The sequence below is a fragment of the Temnothorax americanus genome, unplaced genomic scaffold (genome assembly GCF_048541705.1).
Source record: "Temnothorax americanus isolate GAGA-0224 unplaced genomic scaffold, ASM4854170v1 Scaffold11, whole genome shotgun sequence".
Classification (NCBI taxonomy): domain Eukaryota; kingdom Metazoa; phylum Arthropoda; class Insecta; order Hymenoptera; family Formicidae; genus Temnothorax; species Temnothorax americanus.
The window spans coordinates 2,426,890-2,449,180 of record NW_027509242.1 but is presented as its reverse complement, the minus strand read 5'-3'; the positions used below and the strand labels follow the sequence as shown (position 1 = coordinate 2,449,180).

The window sequence follows — 22,291 nt, the reverse complement described above, 5'->3', positions numbered from 1 at the left end:
ACTTCAATATTTATTATTCATTTATTTATTTATTTTTTATGTGGCTTGCAATGATGTATAGAACAGCGAGTGACAAATTTTTGCCGTAAGACTTTATGTACTGTCTCTGGTCAAATTTCACATTTGAGAATCTATTATAGATTCTCCGAACCCGAAAATAATTAAACATTTACTTTAACGTTTCTCGAGTGGACATTTGAAACGCATAGGTGCTACTTAAATATTTATATATTATCCTTACAAATTTTAAATTTTATGTTTATTAATATTTATTTAATTATATTTGCAATTTGTATATATATATATTCATCTCTCCTCGCTCGAAGCTTGCCGAGCGCCGGGCCGGGCTGGCCGAGCGCGGCCGCAGCGGCCAGAATATCTCCTCCAGCTGGCCAGTTCGGACACGAACCATTAGCACGGACGCAAACCATGTGCGGTTAAGCGGGGAGCACACACTTTTTGCATAACGCATAATACGTAAGCATAAGAAAGAAAACTGATTAGTCTATTTCCTTATGCACATGTGTATGGACCAATCAATTTTCTTACGCTTACGTATTATGCGTTATGCAGAAGTGTGCGCTACCCGCTTTACGGGTAAGTGTCATGCATTATCATGCATTACCGACGCTTTGGACATAGCACGGAACAGAACCAAAAGATCGTGCACATAGCACGGATCAGAACCAATAGAGCGTGCACATAACGCGTTACCCATCAGAAATTTTCGTGGACATGGCTACGTAGTTCAATGTGCACGTTTTGTGCACATAGAGGCGCTCGTGGACGGGGACCACCTAAAACGCGGGCATGACCACTCTCATTCTTCTCTCTGCTGACACTGTGCCACGCAGTGTCGCCTGTGTTCCTTGCTGGCTCTAGTTATGGAGGATTTATCGGTCGAACGCCGGACGCGGTGTCACTTCAATGCACAAGATGTCTATACTTTGAGTTAAGTATAGGCAATGGTGTTATAGTTTCTGTGTAATGACTTTCTCGAGAATGTCGCTTATTTAAACAATAACATTGAAATAATCCGAATGAGACAGGATATAAATTGTAATCGAACTTCACGGTAAGTTCATTCAATTTCTCAATTTTGTGGCAAATCATAATTTGCGCGCGCGTACGTTCCTTTTTCTATTTTAAAAATTTTACTACACTTTGTGCTTAAGCTTCTTTATACATCAGACATTGCAAAAAAGAAATTGCAAATTGTATATGTTATTAGTTATAAAATTATTTTACATTAATAATCATACAATATTTTGTAGAATTTTGAATGTTTACAAAAAATTTTTTGTAAATGTATAGATTAATATTTTGGCTACATAAATAATTCATAAATTTTGCGCACATTATAAATTTTTCGATCGATATATTGAGCTAATTTTTCACATACGAGATATGAGGGGGGACCCAAAAATAACCGGAATTTCGAATGTGGTGTGCGAGACGTACGTTGTTGCGTTGCACAAATTGCACATTGCGTTGCTAATTGTAAAGTACACCTCTATCATAAGTTGACACTATTGTGATTATTGTGAATCACTCTGCCACATGGCGTAGTTCTCGCGCGATTGACTAAGATTTGTTTTCTGTGGTATTGTTTCGTTTCCCATCCACCCGATCTCGTTTCATATATCACTTTTTTTTCCCCCTCGTATAAAACGTGATCTAAAAGGGAAATATTTTGTTAACATCGACGAAGTGAAACAAAAATCGCTGGAGGCTTTGAACTGCAATATATGTTATGGTCAAAGCCCGAAACGCAGGCATTTCTAGCACTGACTGGTCAAACCTGATGAGGAATAACCAAGTTTCTTGATTAAAGCAGTTATTATAGGTATCACTCGTATCAGGCTGGAAGTTTGATTAGTTTTATTATGCGGGGGAAGGGGCTGCGGCGGAGTTCCTCCCCCGCCTATTTGTGTACTGTCTATACACGCATATTAACAAATTACTACAAAACTTTGACCAAGACGCTTGGCCGTTCGGCAGAATTGGTTAGTCAATCCTAGGATTGACCGCGTGTGTGTTTCGGGCTTTAACCATAACGAATGTCTGCACTGAAAAGTTTCAGAAACGTGTCGAGCAGTGAAAAAAACGTTGAAACAAGTGCATTGAATCAAGAGGAGAGTACTTTGAAAGAGACTAGAGTAACAGATTAATAAAAATTAATAAAACATTTTTTTTTAAAACAATTCCGGTTATTTTTGAGTCCCTCCTCGCGTACATATATTACAGCTTCTACAATTTAAATTGAATAAAATTGAATACAATTGAATTAAATAAAAAAGATTTCTTCTAGTCGAACCAGACATTAGAAAAGCAAGTAGGCGAAAAGAAATCGCACATAGAAACTTTCACTTTAATTATAATAGTAACTCAAAAGTCGTTTCGAGAATTTTATTCGCAAGTAATTAACTTCTTTCTCAAGCGTGTATAATATTATTCCGTGCATTATCTGGTTCCTTCGGGGAGTACATCGGCACGTTACATCACGTTCACATTTCGCATAATTGGCGCGTATAATTGCCATGACCTATATAATACATCAAGGAGCAAGGATCCGCAAGATTATCTCTTATCTCCTTTGCGGAGACATTAAGGTAAGATAATTTGTGCGGGATATTACGTAATCCCATCCACCACGTTCCATCTATCTCGCGGTGAAGAGAAAAACGGATGATCACGTGGCCGGACGAACGGAAGGGAACATTCTTGGCATGTGACGCCGATCACGTGGCCGCGACGGTCCACGTGCTCTAGCTCGCGTCTTGTCCTACGTTACGTAAGCGAAAACACGCAGTTTGCAATTGCTGACGCAGCTGGGCGATTATATCCTGCGAATATTAATTAACGACTTGTAATCGACGTCCCTATGCGCATTTTATTTAATTAACAATGCCCGAATGAAAGCGTCGGGCAGCACCGGGCGTGTCCTTCGCGTTACGTAACGCCTGGCGGCAACACGGGGCTGCCCTCCAATTTCACGGCTCGATTATGTGTGTATATTGTTTCTCGCTTTGAATGTCCCCGGCGGGCGTGCGGGGTTTTCGAAAAGATTTTGTAACACCGAAAATGGAAGAAAATATGGATCACAATAAAATAATAAAAATATGATAAAGTATAATAGACAAAATTGAAAATAATTGTATAAAACAAATTGTAAGTATGTAAGTTCTTGCAATATAACTGGAATGTTATACAATATTGCTAAAAAGTTTGTGTTGGCTGTCGTAAAGTCGTGATTGAAAGCGAAAAATTGCAGGCAAGATCTCTTTTTGTGATATATGAGAAAAATGAATTTTCGCTGATGTAATATCACATCGATTGTTTTGTATGCGATAGGGTTAATAGATTATCGAATATAAAGCCACTAGCATGCCTCGCCGGGCTTCGCCCCGGAGAACATGTGTATTAAGACACGCAAATAGTCTCTTTTTCTTTCCCTCCCTCCTCCCCCTACCCCCTTATTATTTCCCGAAAAATTGAAAAAATTTCCGTACCGGTTTCCAAAAAGATCGGTAACGAAAAATTATACACTTGATAGCACTCTCCGAAAAATCCTGCCCCTGCTTAATCTATAATTCTTTGAGATTCGGCCAATTATTTCCTGAAAAATTGAAAAAATTAGAAAAGCCGGTTTCCAGAAGATCGGTAACAAAAAACTATACACCCTATAGCACTCCCCGGGAAATTTTACCCCTATTTCATATACGTTTGGTAAAAATTCAGTCCATTGGTTTCCGAGATCATAGCGGACAAAAAAATGCAAACCCTGTTGCTTAAAATAATGGTATAGATTTCTGTCGAAATAAAACACTCGAAGGCATAGTGTGTTGAAAAAAGTTTATATACGCCTTTGATAAGAATCCCGAGCGAAAGAAGCGGCGATAGGGGTAGTAATACGGGATTGGCAAGCGGCTGGACCAATGACGAGGGATGCTGCGCCTTGGTGATCGAGTGATCGCGGGTTAAGATACGCAAGTGCGAAACAGTCGGCACGCGTCCTTCGAGACGTTCGCGTATCTTCGGATCTCCGAGAACTCGCGAGATTTTTGATCCGAAAGAATAATCATCATTACATGATGTATTGCGTGATCTCTCGATCGTCCCTTTAAATTTTGAAGTTCGTATTTTGATCACGGCTGAAATCACATTCGCACGCTTTTAAAATCGAAATTATTATTTCCAGCATAAATAATGTTACTGTCACAATAGTAAAATTTGATATAGTGTATGTACTCTGTATTTCTCTAATTAAAAAAACAGTGTTAATCGTTACACTCGTTCCTCGATTTACGCGAAGTATTCGTTCCACGCAGCATGGTGTTTTTTTTTTTACTCGTTGAGAATTGCGTTAATGGAGTCTGCCAATAAAAAAAAAGAAATACCCGGTCAGAGAGAAGCTCGAGTACTTACATTATAAAAATATTTATTTCACATATTTGATTTTAGTTTTGTTTTAATTCTGATATTTTTGCGATTGCAATTTTGGTTTTTAGTTTCTGACACCTGCACCTTTTTTGTTTATATATTACTTTGGACTAGTTAATGGTTAACTTAGCTATATAGTGTCTCTCTACGAGCAGTTTGTACTGTCCCGTTGTGATTTATTTGCACGAAGTGCAGAAAAGTAAATGTTAAAAGTTTTTATGGACTTGTGTGGATAAGTTTAATGTGCTCTTTACAAGTCAACTAAAAAAGGTCGAAATAATGTCATAAGTACAATCAAGTAAGAACCTTTAGAGCTCATTGATATAATAATTTTAATGAATACCATAAAAAGATGTGTATGTTTTTTGACCGCGTAAAATGAGATCGCGTAAGCGGAGAGATTACATAAAACCGCGTAAAAAATGTGCCGCGTAAATCGAGGGATGAGTGCACTTCGAATGTGATTTTTTCATATAATTTATTTTTTAGAATCTAGTTTGACATTTTTGTACAATACAACGTATCTATGATAAAATAATCATTTGATAGTTGTGTGAAATTTTGTTAAAAATATTTTACATATTATCATATTCTTTGCAAAAGAAATTAAGAGATCATTGAATAAGAATATAAAGCCATTCTTTTTCAATTATCGTTTCATACACGTTTTATTTTATGATATTGATCATATAATCTTAATATTTGTACTTTGCGTCTCTTGAAGAGTTTCGAAGAATGGAAAAAAATTACGCAGGCAAGGCTGACTAGTCCGAGCTTGAACTACTAACGGGAAAACGAACGGAAAGATATCGGTAAGATTTATAGTGCACTGTTATGAAATTAACTATTAAATAATAAGTCCAAAAGAGATTAGTAATGAGATTACGTTGTCAACTATTAATTATTAAAATTTATTAAAATTTATTATAATTTAATAACTGTTATTTTATCGATGCGCAGACTTTTTATACATGTATATATAAATAAGAAATTTTTATTCATCAAGGAGCTACCAACTGCTCAGTTAAATATATTTTTATTTTCAATTTATTGAAATATCGTATAAATTTTTTCTGCATTGACAATAATTTCGAAGTACCAAAAATATTTTTACTCAAAACTAAAATCAAAAATAGATGTACAGGAGCCTTAATTACTTTTTTTATTCTATATATCTGAAAGCGCTTTTATTTTTACTTTATTTATCTTTAAACTTTCGCTCTTCACACGGTAATAGAAAAGTTTTCGATCGGTTCGTACCATGAATCTAAGTACTCGTCAAACAATGGTCAAACAATAAAGGATTTACTGAAGCAAGAAGATATTTTAAATTGCCTTATTTTTCTTATATACGTTTACTAATAATAATATTTTGTCTTTTTTCTTATAAGTTTATTAATATATGAAGTATGCTCGTAATTACTTGCAGTACTTAATTAATTATACATTTTTATTTTTTTAAATAATAGAATGTCAACCAACTTGTTTGCAAACAAAATTAAAGATAATTGCTTATAAGTTTGAGATCGGGTTATTTTTTTATCAGGTTAAAGTTTTTATTATGAAGCAAAAATTTTCTAATTTTCCACAGTTTGTGGACAAGGATGCTTCCTCATTTTAATATACCTACCGTCATACATAAAAGATTTAGGTCCATTAGAAAAAATGTGGACCTAGTTTGCGGCTTTAAGCCTGCTCGCCGCTATCGATTGTCCTATTTCTATGAAAAATCTCGAACGTAAATTTGAATAACATCTATGATTTTTAAAATTATAATTAGACATTGGTATAGATTATAAAAAGTGAAGAGATTGTGAAAACTCAATTAATCGCTAAAATTTAATATAGAATGATCAGAGCTAAATTAGTTGCCGGAAGTATACTTAATATCTAGTAATCAAGCTATTTTCAAAATCTTTTTAACAATAATAATATTCTTTAACACATAATTTATTGACTATATTACTGAGATATTCTAAGAACTAATTTTTCATGAAGAATCTTTAAAAAAGTAATAAGATTACATGACAGATTTTTGAAACAGAATTCAAATTTTTTAAGCTACTTTATCGGAAAACGTGTTGATTCTCAGCTTGACCTCTTTCACTTGAAAGCTTAATAAGGCCGTGAACATCGGCACGCTGAAATGAACACATACGCGGGTTTTTACGTATTTAAAATGTTGAAAATTAATTTAATAAACTTAAAAAAGTATATTTATATTAATAATTGCTATTTCTAATACATATGGGATATAAATTATAGAGAAAACTCAATACAATTTTATTAAATACTTAACTTACATTAGATTGAACGCAACATTTTGTAAAAAAATAATATATAAATAATGAATAAATAAATTCTTTGAAAGTTATAAAAACTGCGACGAATATAAAAAGAACTTTTATATAAAATTAAATCTATCCTTTTAAAGCTAAAGTTGAGAGAGAGAAAGAGAGAGGGTTTGCTAAAAGGAAGAAATGCATCGCATAGATTACGTAATTTTATTTAACAACTCCATTTCCTTGTCTTTTTTTTATAAAAAAGTGCATTATATTAATGCACCGGCAGCACCATTAACATCTCGTTTTAACGCGGAGTTCTGCATTGTACTTTTACGAAGCAATTTTGTACCTGTGGACTGCTCTCCAATGAAAGATGATACGAATTCAAACAATCCCAACACATTTTTGCAGTAAAAAGAGCGAAAATAATCCACAATTTACTCCTGAATCTTCCTCCTTTATTTAATCCTTAGCTGGTACACTTCACCAGAATCACATAGCTGGTACACTGGGGCCGTTTCAGACCCCACCACTAAAATGCTTGCTGCGAGAAAACTATTGATTTTTTGTACTTAAAAAAATTCCAAGATAGTCTTTTATTGTTGTTTTAACAGATGTCATAGGTTATTTTGATAAAATGTAATATTAAGTATGGAAAAATTGGAGAACGTAAAAAGAAACGAAAAAATTACTATTTTTACTCAAAGATTCATAACTTCCATTTTTTAGTACCATTTGCGTACTGTAGGGGGGCTTAAATTAGACCTGAACTGGGCTGGGGCGTTTAATACCCCACAGTGCCAGCTAAGGATTAAGATAAAGAAGTAGAAATAATGTTAGGAGAGGAAGAAAGAGAATACAGGAAAAAGAGCTTATTTACAGAGCGCTCCACGTTTCTGTCAACTCCACGGTAAGCACTGGAACAAAAATGTAGAGATACCGAGCAAAAAATGGGAATCCTATTAGAGGAAAGATGGACAGCCTAAATTCCAACGGCAACAACACTCGGGAATTCTGCAATATTCAGTTATACAAACATTTCGTGGCACCGTTCGGAGGTACGATCTTTGACAGGCCTTATTCTTCACGTTCACATCATTTTACATCACTTTAAAAACAAATGCATTTTTAATTTGTTGCGTTCTTCAACCGTAATTCAATGGAACTTGTTTTTATTTATAATAAAATTTACTTTCGCGCGTGCACACATACATAAAGGAAAGATTAATTATTTATAAAAAAAACAACTTATTTTATTATCTTTTTTGTCACACAAATTTGGAATTTTTATATATAATGTCAAATGCACTTCTCGGGAATTGAAACAATTTTATAAAGAATCTAATACATTACATACGCATGCATATATGAAAGAACATTTTGTAAAATATTAATTTTCATAATCGGCCGTTACATGAAACAAATAGGTAATGGAGTAATATATATTGCTGACAAGTATTGAAATAATTTTTTCATCATTATTTAATTGAACGAAATTAATTTTATATAACATAAAATATAAATATAAATAAATATTACATTTTTTAAATTTAAAATTATTTTTTTTAATAAAATTCAATTATTTATTTACCTTTTCTAAATGCAGTTTGTAAAAAATCTTTCTTTCTTTGATATCTGCCTACTAATTTGTATGCAACTTAATATCAGCTGTAACATTGTCGTCTCCGTGTTGCGGAGAACATTCCGCTGCTCTATTTTTCTCTATTTTTCAGAGCTCTATTGTAATCCAGTATGGGATTCGTATCTCTGTTGGCCGCCAACGAAAGCCTCTACCACGACGAAGCAGCGATGCCCTTTCGTGGATGGATTCGATACGACCAGTAAGTAAATGAATTTTCTCCCACACAAAATTTAGGTCTCAATCTTCCTGATAGTCCATAGCGTTGCCTAAATCGACAATAGGTGATTGCGGAATTAGTTTTTGAGAAAAAAATTAAAACACATTTTTTGAGAAATGACCCAAGGTGCCCCATACCCGGGGCACCATACCTGCCTTTAATGAAAAACAAGGTGAATTTAACGTAACATATTTATACAAACATTTTACTCGGTTAAATTTTAATCATTATTATAAACCGTTTTATGTTAACAAATTTATTACGCCACAGTAATTTATGTAAAAAGGTCATGAAATGCACATGTTCTGTGTTTTACTTCTATTTTGTAATAAAATTATATATTGCCTGCAGAATTAATTATGCCGTTTGTTAGGAACAAATTATAACGATCTAAATTAGTTTACAAATAAAAGATACGATAAAATTGTTAAATAAGCATGAGACCAAAACCAGACATGATACGGCAATGAATGACAGCTAAATAAGTACATCGCGTAATCTGCACTTGAAGGGATTTTGCCGTCGCTGCAATATTATGCACTGTAGATCCTGTTGCGATTAGGTATTGAGCGATTATTAATTTTAAGTAAAATCTTGAAAAATCGTGTTTTTAGTATATGATTCGCGTTTTCTAGTAAATAAAATGAATTTGTAACAGCGACGATTAGTTATGAAATATAGATGCATTTCCAAAACAAGCAGATATATTTTATCGAAGACCACTTGTCACGAAAACTTTTTAAAGACCTTTGCGCGTTATATTGTTCGGAAATATCGAGCATTGGAAAATATATGTATCAAGATATTTCGTGGATTTTAAGCAGATTTTATAAAAATCTTTGTGTGTTAATTTTTTTAGTTTATTTTTAAAAATTTTTGTTTATTATTTTTGTTTATTTTATTTTATATCGTTGAAAGAGTAATGATTACTGACTTTACACAAGTTCCGATATTATTATATTAATATTTTATTTAGGCGGTACAAGTTTTTAGTTAAAAATATCGGAAGCATCGATACTTATTCGAAACATTTTGCACTGAACGCGACCAGAGGTATTTATCTGCATTTTCGACGTAGCAGGGATAAGTGCAAAGAAGTTTTCTCCGTGCATCTCGGCACGTTTAAAGCCTGTCCACGATGCTAAAAATCGCCCCGAGATCTCGGACGGAGAAAGAATTGACCAATCGCATTGGTCAATTGGCCGAATTGTTCAAATAGGATTGGTCAATTCTTTCTCCGTCCGAAATCTCGGGGCGATTTCTAGCATCGTGGACACAAGGCTTAAAGCGTCCTCTCTTGAACCACTTCGATCGCACTTTGATTGCATTCGATATAGCGTGACGGTGCTGCAAATGCGTCGTAAGATGAATTTTTTAATTGTCGATATATTACTACGGTTTCTTTCTCTCTTCCCGTTACGTACATCACAAAGCTTACTTTGGCATCTTTTATTTTTTAACTTTCATCGTGTTTCGTTTTGAAGGAACCAAGTTGAACAGGAATGAAAGATATAGTCATACATTTCGCATGTATATGTGCACAACGTATTGAATGGTATGAGTGTTCCAAGTATGGAAAACGGCCGTCGATTGCCCTTCAATTTGCCAAGCTTTAAGGAAATCTTTAAGACGATAGCGGACAGAGAGACTACGTCGGAATCTTCTCTATACTTTCTTTAATCTCGCAGAACATCTATCGAATGCGTTTTTCCGTTCATATTACAGTGTGTTCTCTAACATGAAAGTTTAATGTAAAAAATATTAGATTCGTATATAACTCGATTTTTTAATCCACCAGGATTTCGTCGTATTTTAACGTAAAATGCAAAATAAGATATTTTCAGCTTTGGAGTAAATCGGACGTAACGCTTTTATCAAGGGTGAAGTCGGTGAAAATATACGTTATCCAAAAAACAGGGGAGCGGAAAACAATAGGAATACTCCGAATAAAGTTTATAAATTCAACGACTGACCGATAATTATCTGATATCTTCAACAATTATGCAGTATACCGTACAAGCATACTCAAATTATATATTATTGCAAACTTGAGCACGTGTCAATTGTTTAACATTGTTACAATCCAGTAAAACAACCATAATGTTGGAATAAAAATGTGAGATGCTGTTTTGGCCAATCAAGTGAAGATGGGATTGACATTTCCAGCGGGTAGCATTTTGATCGGATTTCCATGCCTTTGTGTATTTTGCGTATATTTTTGTAGAATCCGTGGAGAAGAAATGCGGTTACAATGGACGTTGGGAGGCACAGAATGGCACAAACATGAACGAGGATTTGTTTATCGGCTGGGCAAACTATACTACTTGTTTAACGCCAGAAATGCTGTGGCTCCACTACAGAGTCTATAACAATAATGTTGAGGGCGAAGTAAGTTTTATCGCAGACGTTGCATTTAAGTTAACGAGCTACAATGTGCCAATCTCTAAATTAAGCTAAATTTAAACAGTTATATATGTGTAATTATGTATAAACATTATTTTTTAAATAGTAATTAACTCTCTCAATGTTGTTCCACCATTCAAATTATTATTATTTCTTCGCTCTTTTTTTTCTAATATTCCTGAATAAAAAGAAATTTGCTGCTTTTTCAAATTCCTGACAAACCACGTTTTTAAATAAAGTTTCTTGTTAAATGCTACATTACAAAAAATTTCAAAAATTTTTATGAGTAGCATTTAACAAGAAACTTTATTTAAAAACGTGGTTTGTCAGGAATTTGAAAAAGCAGCAAATTGAGTTACTCAATGTAGCGTTTAACAAGAAACTTTATTTAAAAACGTCGTTCGTCAAAAATTTGAAAAAGCAACAAATTTCTTTTTATTCATAAATATTAAAAAAGAAAGAACATAGAAATAATAATAATTTAAATGGTGGAACAACATTGAGAGAGTTAATTATTATTTTTAACAAAATATTAAAATATGATTTATTTTTATGTATAGAAACAATACGCGCGCAATATAAGCTCGTGCTTTAATCAGAATTGATTTTAATTCAGTTTTTTTAAATTACTAACAATTAGTTTATTTTATTTACTAAAAATTAATAAAAATAAAAATTATATATTTTCTAAAAAAATTAATAAATATTATTATTTATTCAGCTTTTAAATTTTAATTATTAATAAGTATTAATTTATTTACATGTACTATTTTGATTTCAAAGACTGTGTTTCTTTGTCGACGTAACGATAATGCAAATTGTGATCACATTGCCTCAATCTTTCTCTCTTTTTCTCTGTCTCTTTCTCTTATTTAACCAGTTCTTTCCTTTTTATTTGAAACGTGATAGTTCTACGCAACTCGGGTTTTGCATTTCATGTTGTTTATAGCTATGTTTCCATATTCACTGCCAGTACTGAAAATCTATAGTTCACATCACGTATACTATAAATTTTCAATTTTGACAGTGAATATGGGAATAGAGCCATTCTCTTTTCCGAAGGTATGAATATTTTCGCATATTGTTTTGTATTTTGCTGCACCTGTACCTGTCTTTGTACATATATACTTAGTATTTTTTACTTTTCCGTTTTGAAATAGATACATATATATATATATTTATAGAATGTCATCGTCATATGAAAATCGATTTGCTAATAACTCGCATCTCTTGTGAAGAATTCTGCGAATCTCTGCAGCGATAGAATATATCGATGGGATGCAAATATTTTTTCATTATGTCGAAACACAGACAAAGTTTCATCATATTCGACTGCTTTGTGTCTTTCCCAGATGAAAATGGAAATAGCCGAGAAAACCCGTACTCTGGAGTTTGTTGGACTGAGCATATCTCTGGTGGCTTTGCTTGCATCCCTGGTGATCTTCTGTCGATTTAGGTGATTATTTCAAAAAGCAATATTTCGCGCATTTTAGTTGTGTAAAGAAATTCTGTTGAAATAATACAGCCCTTACATCTTTTCTCTAAAGAAAAACAACTCGATTTTCAATTCGATTTTTAACACTACAGAACTCAAAGCGTTCGCGACGAAATCTTATTCTGGTTTTTCCGTATATAGAAACAATTATTTATATAGAAACAACTATCGATATTTCTTCAAAAGGAGTTCGACAGGATTTCAATAAAAGTACAGTTTCATGTTTATATATTGTAGTATAATATACAATTATTAATTATACATTTAGAGATCATTAATCCAGTAAAATATATTTGCGCAAACTTATATTTGGTTTATACGGTTATGAAGCTGCTGTTAATTTGCATAAATTTACATTTTAAAGAACAGAGCGATTGAAATTAATGCTAAGCAATTTTTGCGCCGTATTTTATAGATCGTTGCGAAATACGAGGACCAGGATTCACAAGAATCTTTTCGTCGCCATGGTGGTACAAGTGCTAATCAGATTAATGTTGTACATAGACTTCGCGATCTATCGTAGGAAGCCGCACGGCGCGCAACGAGGAATAGGAAATACCGTAAGACACAATGGGATTACTCTATATTTTTATAACTGTGCGAAAGAAAGAAGGTTAGCGGAATTATTTTTCCGATCTTCCTCGCGAAGATATAATATTATTATACACTCGTTCCTCGATTTATACAGATTATTCGTTTCACGTGATTTCTTTTTACGCGACAGAAAATCGTGTAAATAACAATATATCGGAATGCGCAGTCGAAGTCTGCCAGTACAAAAACCAAATATGTAAAAGAAAAGCCAGTGTGTGTTGTAAGAGCATTTATTTCACATTTACTTTGCTTTATTTAGCACGAAGTGCAAGAAAAGTAAATTATTACTTGTGAGAATAAGTACAATTATCAAGTGAGAACTTTTGGCTTACTATTGACTTATGTATGTATGTATTGTTTATTAACTCCCCTCAGTGTTGCAAGGCGTTTTAAAGGGACGTTCCCAACCCTTTACAAACATATACTATTGACTTACTTGGATATATAATAAGTTCAATAAATACCATATAGAAAGACATATTTTCTGACCGCGTATAAAAAGTATCGCGTAAACGGAGGGATTATTTACTGCGTAAAAAAACCGCGTGTAAAAAGCACCACGTATAAATCATCAAGGGATGAGTGTACACATATATTTTTACGTTTTTATTTTTTGTTTTCGCCGCATTGTTCCTTAATACGAGACGAGAGCGATCTCGATAAATATATATTACGCATTTTAAGACACAGCCTCTCCGCAAAGCCCGAAAACGAGTGGAGATGCGATTTTATCAAAGCCAAAGACTTAGACCTAGATTAAATTCGCTAGATTAAATTCAAACATCAATTATTCTGCGTCGTGTTTCCTCGCGCATACAGAAATGGCTTATATGAGCTCACTCTGCGCGAAACGCAGATTATACATTTTCCGCCTCCTTTATAGCCGGTGCTGTGCGAGGCTAGTTATGTGCTGCTGGAATACGTTAAGACCGCAATGTTCATGTGGATGTTTATAGAGGGTCTATTTCTACACAACATAGTGACTGGTATGTACCTCGGAAACAGAACGCACTTTACATATATATTGCACAAAAGGCGCGTTAAGAGCGTTAAAAGCGTGACATGAAAGAAAAGATGTGTGGAAAAGAACGTCACTTGAGAAGAAAATTAAAAGAACAAGTTGGCTGTGATTTTTAGCACAACTTCCATCATAGGAACTGGGAACTGGTGAAGAAAATATTGTCGACAGAAACTAGCTGTAAAAAAAAAAACACTTTAATTCGGATTTTAATTTAACGATCTATCATATTCGTAATTTCGCATTTCAAGAATTGTGATTTTTCAGTGACGATTTTTCAAGAGACGTCTTATTACCGAATGTACCGATTTGTTGGATGGGGATGTCCAGTGCTGATGACCTCAGCTTGGGCTCTCGTTATGGCGTTTTATTATCATCCAAAATCAAAGTGAGTTTTTGATTACAGAGAGCATGTGGTACCAGTGTGTGTACTATCACTATCTAACATGTTTTAATTACGTGTCATTTAATCTTAATATATTGATAAAAAAAACCTTTGTTTTCCAAAAAGTCTATAACTTCGTAACTCAAAGCAATATTGAAATAAAATTCTATTAACCTAAATTCGTGTGCGTATCGAATTAAAGAACATTAATTATCTCTCTGTGATTATTTATTTAAATACCACTCCGAGAATATTTCACAAGTATGATTTCTTTGACAATTATATGGAATCTCTGTTAAAAAAAATTTGTTTTGTCTGAAATAACAGTTAACATTTTTGATAAGTTAAATTCAGTGAATATATTCAAGTATACATACGTCGTATACTTTATGGATAAATATATTATATATATCGAAATATATTAGGTTTCTCAGATGCTGGTTGGGGTACAATTTATCGTCCTACTTTTGGATCCTTGAGGGACCCAGATTCGCAGTGATATTGGTGAGAAAAACTTACAGTTACAAAATTTTAATAACCGATTAAAGAAGATGAAATTGATTACGCATATTTTAAATTATATTATATCAATATACATATAAAAATATCCGTGAACTTGAAGACTCATAGGTAACTGCAATTATTTTTATATTAATAATTTTTCTATCATATGCGAGATAAATAATGAAATTGTAGCATATACGTAATAATTGGTTCCTTGAAAGAAGCTATCAGGCGATTATTTTTCGGCGATTAAAAAACACATAATTGACATTGTATCTAATAATCAATTAAAAATTATCAATAAGTTACTCTATTTCATTGTATTTCTTCTCGTTATTTTCTTTCAGCTCAACTTTTTGTTCTTGCTAAACATTATAAGAGTGCTCGTGATAAAGCTACGTCAAAGTCATACAAGCGAGATTGAACAAGTTTTGTAAGTATATTACGCAAACAGCAAATTAGGATTTCTGCTTAAGGATCAAGTGCCAAGAATTTCAGACATGTTTTCGAATCTCGGAGTTTATAATATTTCTCGCGTGTTTCTCAAAGTGTTCCCAGTTAATCAGCTATCTCGTTTAAATTTTTTCGCATTAACAAAATTATTCTTTATTTTATTTAATAAATATAAACATTTCTGCGTCATATATAAAAGATTTATTGATTAGTCGCGTTTAGTATATTCCGCTTCGATTATTCACGTTCGATTATTCTCATTCCGTTTTAATTAATCTTTTTATTTAATTAAACAATTCAGAGTTGAACACCCGCGTTACTCTCGTTACTTTTAATTTAGTTCAAATTTTACGAACATTTCGTGTTTGATTTCTTTTGCACAAATGACTGACATGACTGGCAACTGACGAGCGTGCGTCACGTCGTTACAGGAAAAGCAATTCCGATTTAAAATAATCTTTTTGCTGCACGTAGGAAAGCCGTGAGGGCAGCCGTGGTACTATTACCATTATTGGGCATCACTAACGTGCTGTTCATGATCGAAGCCCCGTTGGATAATGTAAACAAATTCGCTGTGTGGTCTTACTCCACGCATTTTCTGCGATCGTTTCAGGGTCTCTTCATCGCGATGCTTTACTGCTTTCTTAACGGCGAAGTGAGTCGATTTCGTCTAAAGGCATCTCTATCGCAATTGAAATTATTATATTATTTTATAATCAATCCAATTTAGATTTACTAGCTGATATACTACTCGATAACCAATATATAAGATTATTTTCCACTTGTTTTTATAGTTAATGTTTATTAAATCAAAAAATTATTAAATTTAGAAAAGATAATGACTTATAAGTAATTACTTATAAACAATAACTTCTTTAAAAATTTTTTAACTTATCTACCAACTCAGTTTTCGAAAATAAGTAAAATAAATAACTGCAAATTATAATTTTACTTATTCACCAAGTTTTTATGATAAAATCAAATTAAATCGAAGAATCTAAAAAATTAACAATTAAAGCCTAGATAACTAATAAACGGAAAGCACGAGCGATCCAAGACAACCCGTTTGTATTACTTTCATTTTATTGTAGCATAATAAGAAAGATATAAAGGTTTATTTTTTTATGAGATTAATTATTAGATAATAATTTATATTATTATAAAGAAATAGGAAGAGAGACACATGAGAGAGTTTTATATCTCTCTTTCACTTAGGTAAGACTGGCCTTGGATAAAACTATTGCCGTTTATTTTTCTCTGAGAGGAGGCGACTTGCAGACTAGAAGACAGTCAACATTTATCGGCTGCCAACCCCAGCGAGTAACTTCGGGTAAGTGTGAAAATTAATCTACTAATTTAGACACACAAATATTTCCTTGAAAATGCATACTACATCAGTGACGAAAACATTCAGACAGCAGGCAATTTCTTCTCCAACGAGAACCATATCTCGAGCCTCTTAAAAATCGATATTGCATTATTATCTCTCGAAGACATGTTTCCGTAGAAAAATATATTCCATTGAACAAATTCCGTAGAAAAAATGTATAAATTTTGCCCTGGGTTAACCGAAGAAATGATGTAAACGGTCTAATTGGTATTTGTAAAATACTCACATTTGCAATGTGATCTGTAACGACGAAATGTAACTTTAGTAAATTAAAATTCTTTATTAAAATATATACGAAATAAAATAATTTTGGTAAACAATTGCTGTTTTATTCGACACGTATTATCACGTACTGAAAATGTTTATTCTTTTTATTAAAATTTTATTATACGAAAAATAAACTTTTTAGTATATTAACAGTTGTGTTATCGGAACTACTGTATTTACGAGATATAAAGGCGATTACAAATGTGTAACAGTTACTATTATACAAATTCGCATTAATGCAACGAGATAACCGATCGCAGCTTATTATTATCGTCGTGGAAATTGAAAATCTGTAATCTCGGATTATGAAGTATATGCGATAATATATTCTTATTGAAAAATATTCCTCTATAATATTGCTGATTGATCAGTGCTATTAATCTACTAATGAGATGATTAAATACAGCTGGGACGAGCGTGCGTTCTCCTCCTGGCGCTCGAGATGTGATACGCGTTCTTTAATATTAATTAATTCTCATTAATTGATTGCACACGTAAACTCTTTATAAGTTATATTTTGAAAAAGATGACCGATGACTGAATTATTTTTTACAAAAAACAATGATAAATTAGTTCTTGAAATTTTTGAGAATAATTAACACCTGTATCTTTACATAATGGTCGCAGTAATCGAGCATTGACATCAATCTTTTGATTGGATTTCTATTTCCTGTTAATGGATTGACATAGTTTATTATTTACAGCGTTAATAAATTTTTTTCTGAAAAAAATAAAAAAGACCAAGTACCCTCACCAATTGATCGCGAAAAAAAATTATAGCTTAAGTGATATCTTCATATTTCCACTCAAGAATCTTCCTGCTTCAATTTAAGTGATAGTATCTTTAATATTAAAAAAAAAAATACTTATCACAAAATTGTATTTTTTGATGTATAAAAAAATATTTAACTTAATTCTTAAAATATCTTATAATATGATTATGGATATTATATATTTTAAGCTTTAGCGCCAAGTTTCTTAAGTTAAATATTTTTTGTACACATTAAAAAGTGCAATTTTGTGATTTATTATTTAAAGCATTAATATAATGATAGTAATTCTTAGGGACGATTCCACCCGAAAATACATCTTCCTCATAATACCGTTAAATCTATCAGATCAGTGGAGCAGATAACCGTATTTGAGCGTTATTACATTATTATAATATTATAATAAATTGAATTCATTCCTTTTTGAAACATCGACACGGAGAACTTATGTATACCGGCGATAAAATCTTTTCTGCATTTATGGACTCTTTCTTGAAATTATTTTCTTAAATTTCGTAGAAAATTTAGCTTTGCTGTAAAATATGAATAAGAGCGTTTTTCCAATGTTTGTCGTTCGTATGTAGTGATCGAGGTGGAGGAGGAGGAAACGAGACCTACCAAGTTGTTGCAGCTGTGCTTTCGCGGCGGAAATATCCCGCCACCGAGTCAGTCTGTCGAGTGAGTAATAATTGAGAAAGGCCGGCGGCGATCCGCCGATCTGTTCCCCAATCTTATATCGTTCCACATTGTGTTATAGAATACAGGAACAGAGAGACGAGAAGGGTGAATGCGCACTTTCTCGAGGTATCTAGCTGCATTCCAATGTATTAATGTTGTACAGAGAATATAATTGCTTTTGTTGCTAATCGCTCTGATTTATTAATTATTATTTGTTAACGCACCATTTATTATAAATGCAACTTTAATATTGTTTGCATTTTTCATCTATCTGTTTCTTATTTTTTAAAATTTGACGACTTTGATTTAATTTAATACTGAGGGATTAAAATATTGTTTTATTCATAAAATAAATATGCATGCAATTAAAAAAAACGTGATTAGTAAACGCTAATTGCATGTGTTTCTACATAACTGAATAATTCAAGAGCCGAGACATTTACATATTACTTAATCTGATATTATTTACACGGAAAATGTTTCTGCTTAACGAACAAATATTTTTGTACCGATACGAAACAAATCTGTCTTTTGTCCTTTGTGTCTCACTTTACAGAGCGAGGAAGTTCCGGCGCAGGAAATGGCGAAAGGAAATGACAATGTATTAGAATTCTCGAGATCACGCATCCAGCCTATAGATACTTTTGATGTAATAGCTTTTGGTCCGCCGCTTTTTATCTTCCGTTTTGTTCTCTCCCTCTCACACACACACACACACACACACACACACACACACACACACACACACACACACACACACACACACACACACACACACACAGTATCTTGATGTTTCCCCACGGAATAACAGGATTTATATAAGCATATAATCCAAGCAGATTACTTCATCCCTCGCTTTATAATTAGAATCGCTAAGTTACGGAATTAAAATATTAAAAGTTAAATTTGCTCAAATCAAATTTCACTTTGGTATAATTAATCTGGAGGAACAATCGAATTTTCGATTAATTCTTCGATTAACCGAATTGATCGATTCAGAAAGAAACGTTTTCGAAAGTTTATCTATATCTATTTAATTTTTCAGAAGTTGATCAAAGGCAGCCCTATGATTTGTAATATAATTTCGTTTGAAATTATTATACATTCTTTACATGTGTTTTGCAACTTTATGCAATTTTCCTAGCCAGGAAACTTGGATAATTCCTACAAAGAGCGTCGTTACTCCACGTTTCAGAACGGCAGTCTAATCGTAGCAAATGCGTGAGTTTTTCAACGTCCGGCAGCCAGCCTCGAAGCAAAATAATTCCTTGGATCGTGGAGCTGCCGATGGTGCATTCGGACTTCCGATCAAAGGAGACGGATTTCCCTTTGACGCAGATCCGCACAGTATGTGTCACGTCACAGTGAGAGAATTTCTCATTAGGGTCTGACCGTACGTCAAGCTGAACCTTCAAGTCCCGTGATGCGAACCACATTTTCTCTTGTAATTTATGTAAATTAGTGACGTCCAAATTTTTCTAAATAGATTGTATATTTCAAAAATTTTTTCCCCGTCGTGACTGAAATAAAGCGACGTTTTAAAATGGTTTTAAAATGGTTTTAAAATGGTTTTAAAATGGTTTTAAATGAAACATTATAATATCTATTATATCATCTTATTGGCTTAATTATATTATTGTTAAAATATTCTAGATCACTTTTACATCTCTTTTTAGCTGAAATTATATTGCTATAACTTATTGAATTTTGACAATGTTGGAATTGCAACTGTATCGTAGAGACAATTATAATATGAATCATATACTTCGGACATCACTGATATAATCTATTTGTTAAATAATTATACTGAGGCTACATGAAATAATGCGATTTTAAAGATTGTTTTGTAAATTAGATCAGTTTAAAACCATTTTTTGATTATTTAGATTTTAGCAAAAAAATTAAAAAAATTGCAATTATTTTAATGACAAAACTGATGCGAAGATATTTTATTTGTTTTTTAGTGCAAATAAAAAAATATAAGTATCAGTTTCTGAAGAAATTTTTGTTAAAACAAAGCGCCTGTAAATTTGTCGTAGAATTTATCTCTTCAGTAATAATAATCAATGGCTCTGTTTAATAAATGCTTGATTGCCTTTATTAACCACTCAGTTTGCTTTAATCGAGAATGGTCTAACGATAAGGAGCAATTCGTCTTTTTAATAAAAAAAAACTTGAAGCGAGAAAATCGATCGTCGAGTGGTTCACAAGAAATGGAAATCTGGCTTACTAATCGCGAAAGATTAGTCCCTACGTCAAAGGAAGCTATCCAGATGCCCTTCGCCGGCTAAAATTGCCCGCTCATTATCCGGCAAAATCCTGCTCTTTAACACTCATAATTAGTGGGCGCGGATCAAACGTTTCAACATGCACGAGCAGCTAAACGGGCAAAGTTTGAAGGTCGCGAAGCGCTATTAAGAGGCTCTGCGATAGAAGAACTGGTAATACTACGGTTAATTTTGGTCTAAATATATCGCTAAAAATAAAAAATTTAGAGTTTCGACTTTTTATCCTGTCTAGCATTCCAGCTGTTGTTTTTTCGTATATATGTTCACATCGCGAGACTTTTAAATAAATTTTATTTCCTACCCATACATATTAAATGTGTATGATACTCAAGTGCGAGTTCGAGAATCGCCGAGCCTATCTCCGGTTTCGCGAAAGGCAATGACGCCAATATACTACTCATTTTCTTGCCGCGTAGATTCTCTCTGCAAAAAAATGAACGAATAACTGAACAATTGAGTTTGTCGACGATTCTAAATCCTTCAACGGTTTTCCCAATTGCCGTTAAATTAATTTACAGGATGTTTGTATATAATGTACCTGTTATTATCAAATAAATTATTAAAATTGCAGATGAAGTTTTGTATCATAAAAGAAATTATTTGCTCATTCTTGTATGTATCATATTAATGTTATGTTACGATTGCACATCTATCTACCCATATAATAACGTTATTTTCCTTCTCTGTCCATCTTATAGCGTTAAAATAATCGTAAAATCTTTTCAGGTATATAAAATGGATTTCGCTTTAATAATTTGTCCAATTTGAGTTAGTCGAGAAACCAATTTTCAAGATATCCTTTGTAAATTATGCCACAAAATCAAGACAATCGCCTGGAGCGAGTTATAAAACTTACAAAGCTCTATTAATTCTTTGGTGGAGCTAAGTTTTTCTTTGAAAATACGTATTGTATTCTCAGAGAATAAATCCAATATAAATCCAACTACTTTGTGTTCATTGTGATAGTACATTTATGATAGTACATAAATAAGAACGTAATTGAATGTTAACAGACGAAGCGAGGGTCTCTTAGGAAACTTTTGTATTTCGCAAATTGATATTACTATATCAAACTATATTAATTTAATTACTGTGTGGAAATTTAGTTAAATTCGATCTAACGTGACACGCAAAGGTACTTTTAATAAGTTTTTATCACTTTGTATTTTATGCCTGTAATTTATAGTGATTGGACTAATCACAATTTTTTGTATAATTTTTTTTCAATCACAGGATTAGATATACTTTAACGTAGGAAAGTTTATAAATGACTTTTACGTCGCAAAAGTAAGGTAAACGAAATACGAAAGTTTTACACCAAAGTTTACCCAATAACGTAACGTTATAATTTCCAACGTAGTAGAGGTGACTTTACATCGTGCATAGCAGCATAGATTATTTATAAAGCTTATTTCAACGATCATATTTCATTAATCGATAAATTCACTATCTTTCTTAG

General features: G+C 32.8%; 1 protein-coding gene across 6 annotated transcripts; it reads left to right on the top strand.

Annotated features, from left to right (window-relative positions):
- Window positions 1-1,118: 1,118 nt before the first annotated feature.
- Pdfr (Pigment-dispersing factor receptor) lies at window positions 1,119-21,399 on the top strand. Of its 6 annotated transcripts, none has more exons than XR_013259186.1 (16): window positions 1,119-4,243; window positions 5,168-5,255; window positions 7,611-8,569; window positions 10,812-10,975; window positions 12,343-12,446; window positions 12,901-13,045; window positions 13,963-14,065; window positions 14,365-14,485; window positions 14,908-14,986; window positions 15,334-15,419; window positions 15,914-16,094; window positions 16,655-16,769; window positions 18,451-18,544; window positions 18,624-18,670; window positions 19,101-19,193; window positions 19,740-19,878. XR_013259186.1 is itself a non-coding variant. In XM_077420813.1 (16 exons), exons 4-16 carry the CDS (start codon window positions 8,329-8,331, stop codon window positions 19,910-19,912), a joined length of 1,653 nt encoding a protein of 550 aa, XP_077276939.1. In that variant the 5' UTR covers window positions 1,120-4,135; window positions 4,202-4,243; window positions 5,168-5,255; window positions 7,611-8,328; the 3' UTR covers window positions 19,913-21,399. The 6 variants fall into 6 exon arrangements, 5 of the variants coding, with proteins under 5 accessions (XP_077276961.1, XP_077276939.1, XP_077276929.1 ...); XM_077420813.1 differs by lacking the exon at window positions 19,101-19,193 and having other exon boundaries at window positions 1,120-4,135; window positions 4,202-4,243; window positions 19,740-21,399; XM_077420820.1 differs by lacking the exon at window positions 19,101-19,193 and having other exon boundaries at window positions 1,155-4,243; window positions 7,611-7,786; window positions 8,462-8,569; window positions 19,740-21,399.
- The last annotated feature ends 892 nt before the right edge of the window (window positions 21,400-22,291 follow it).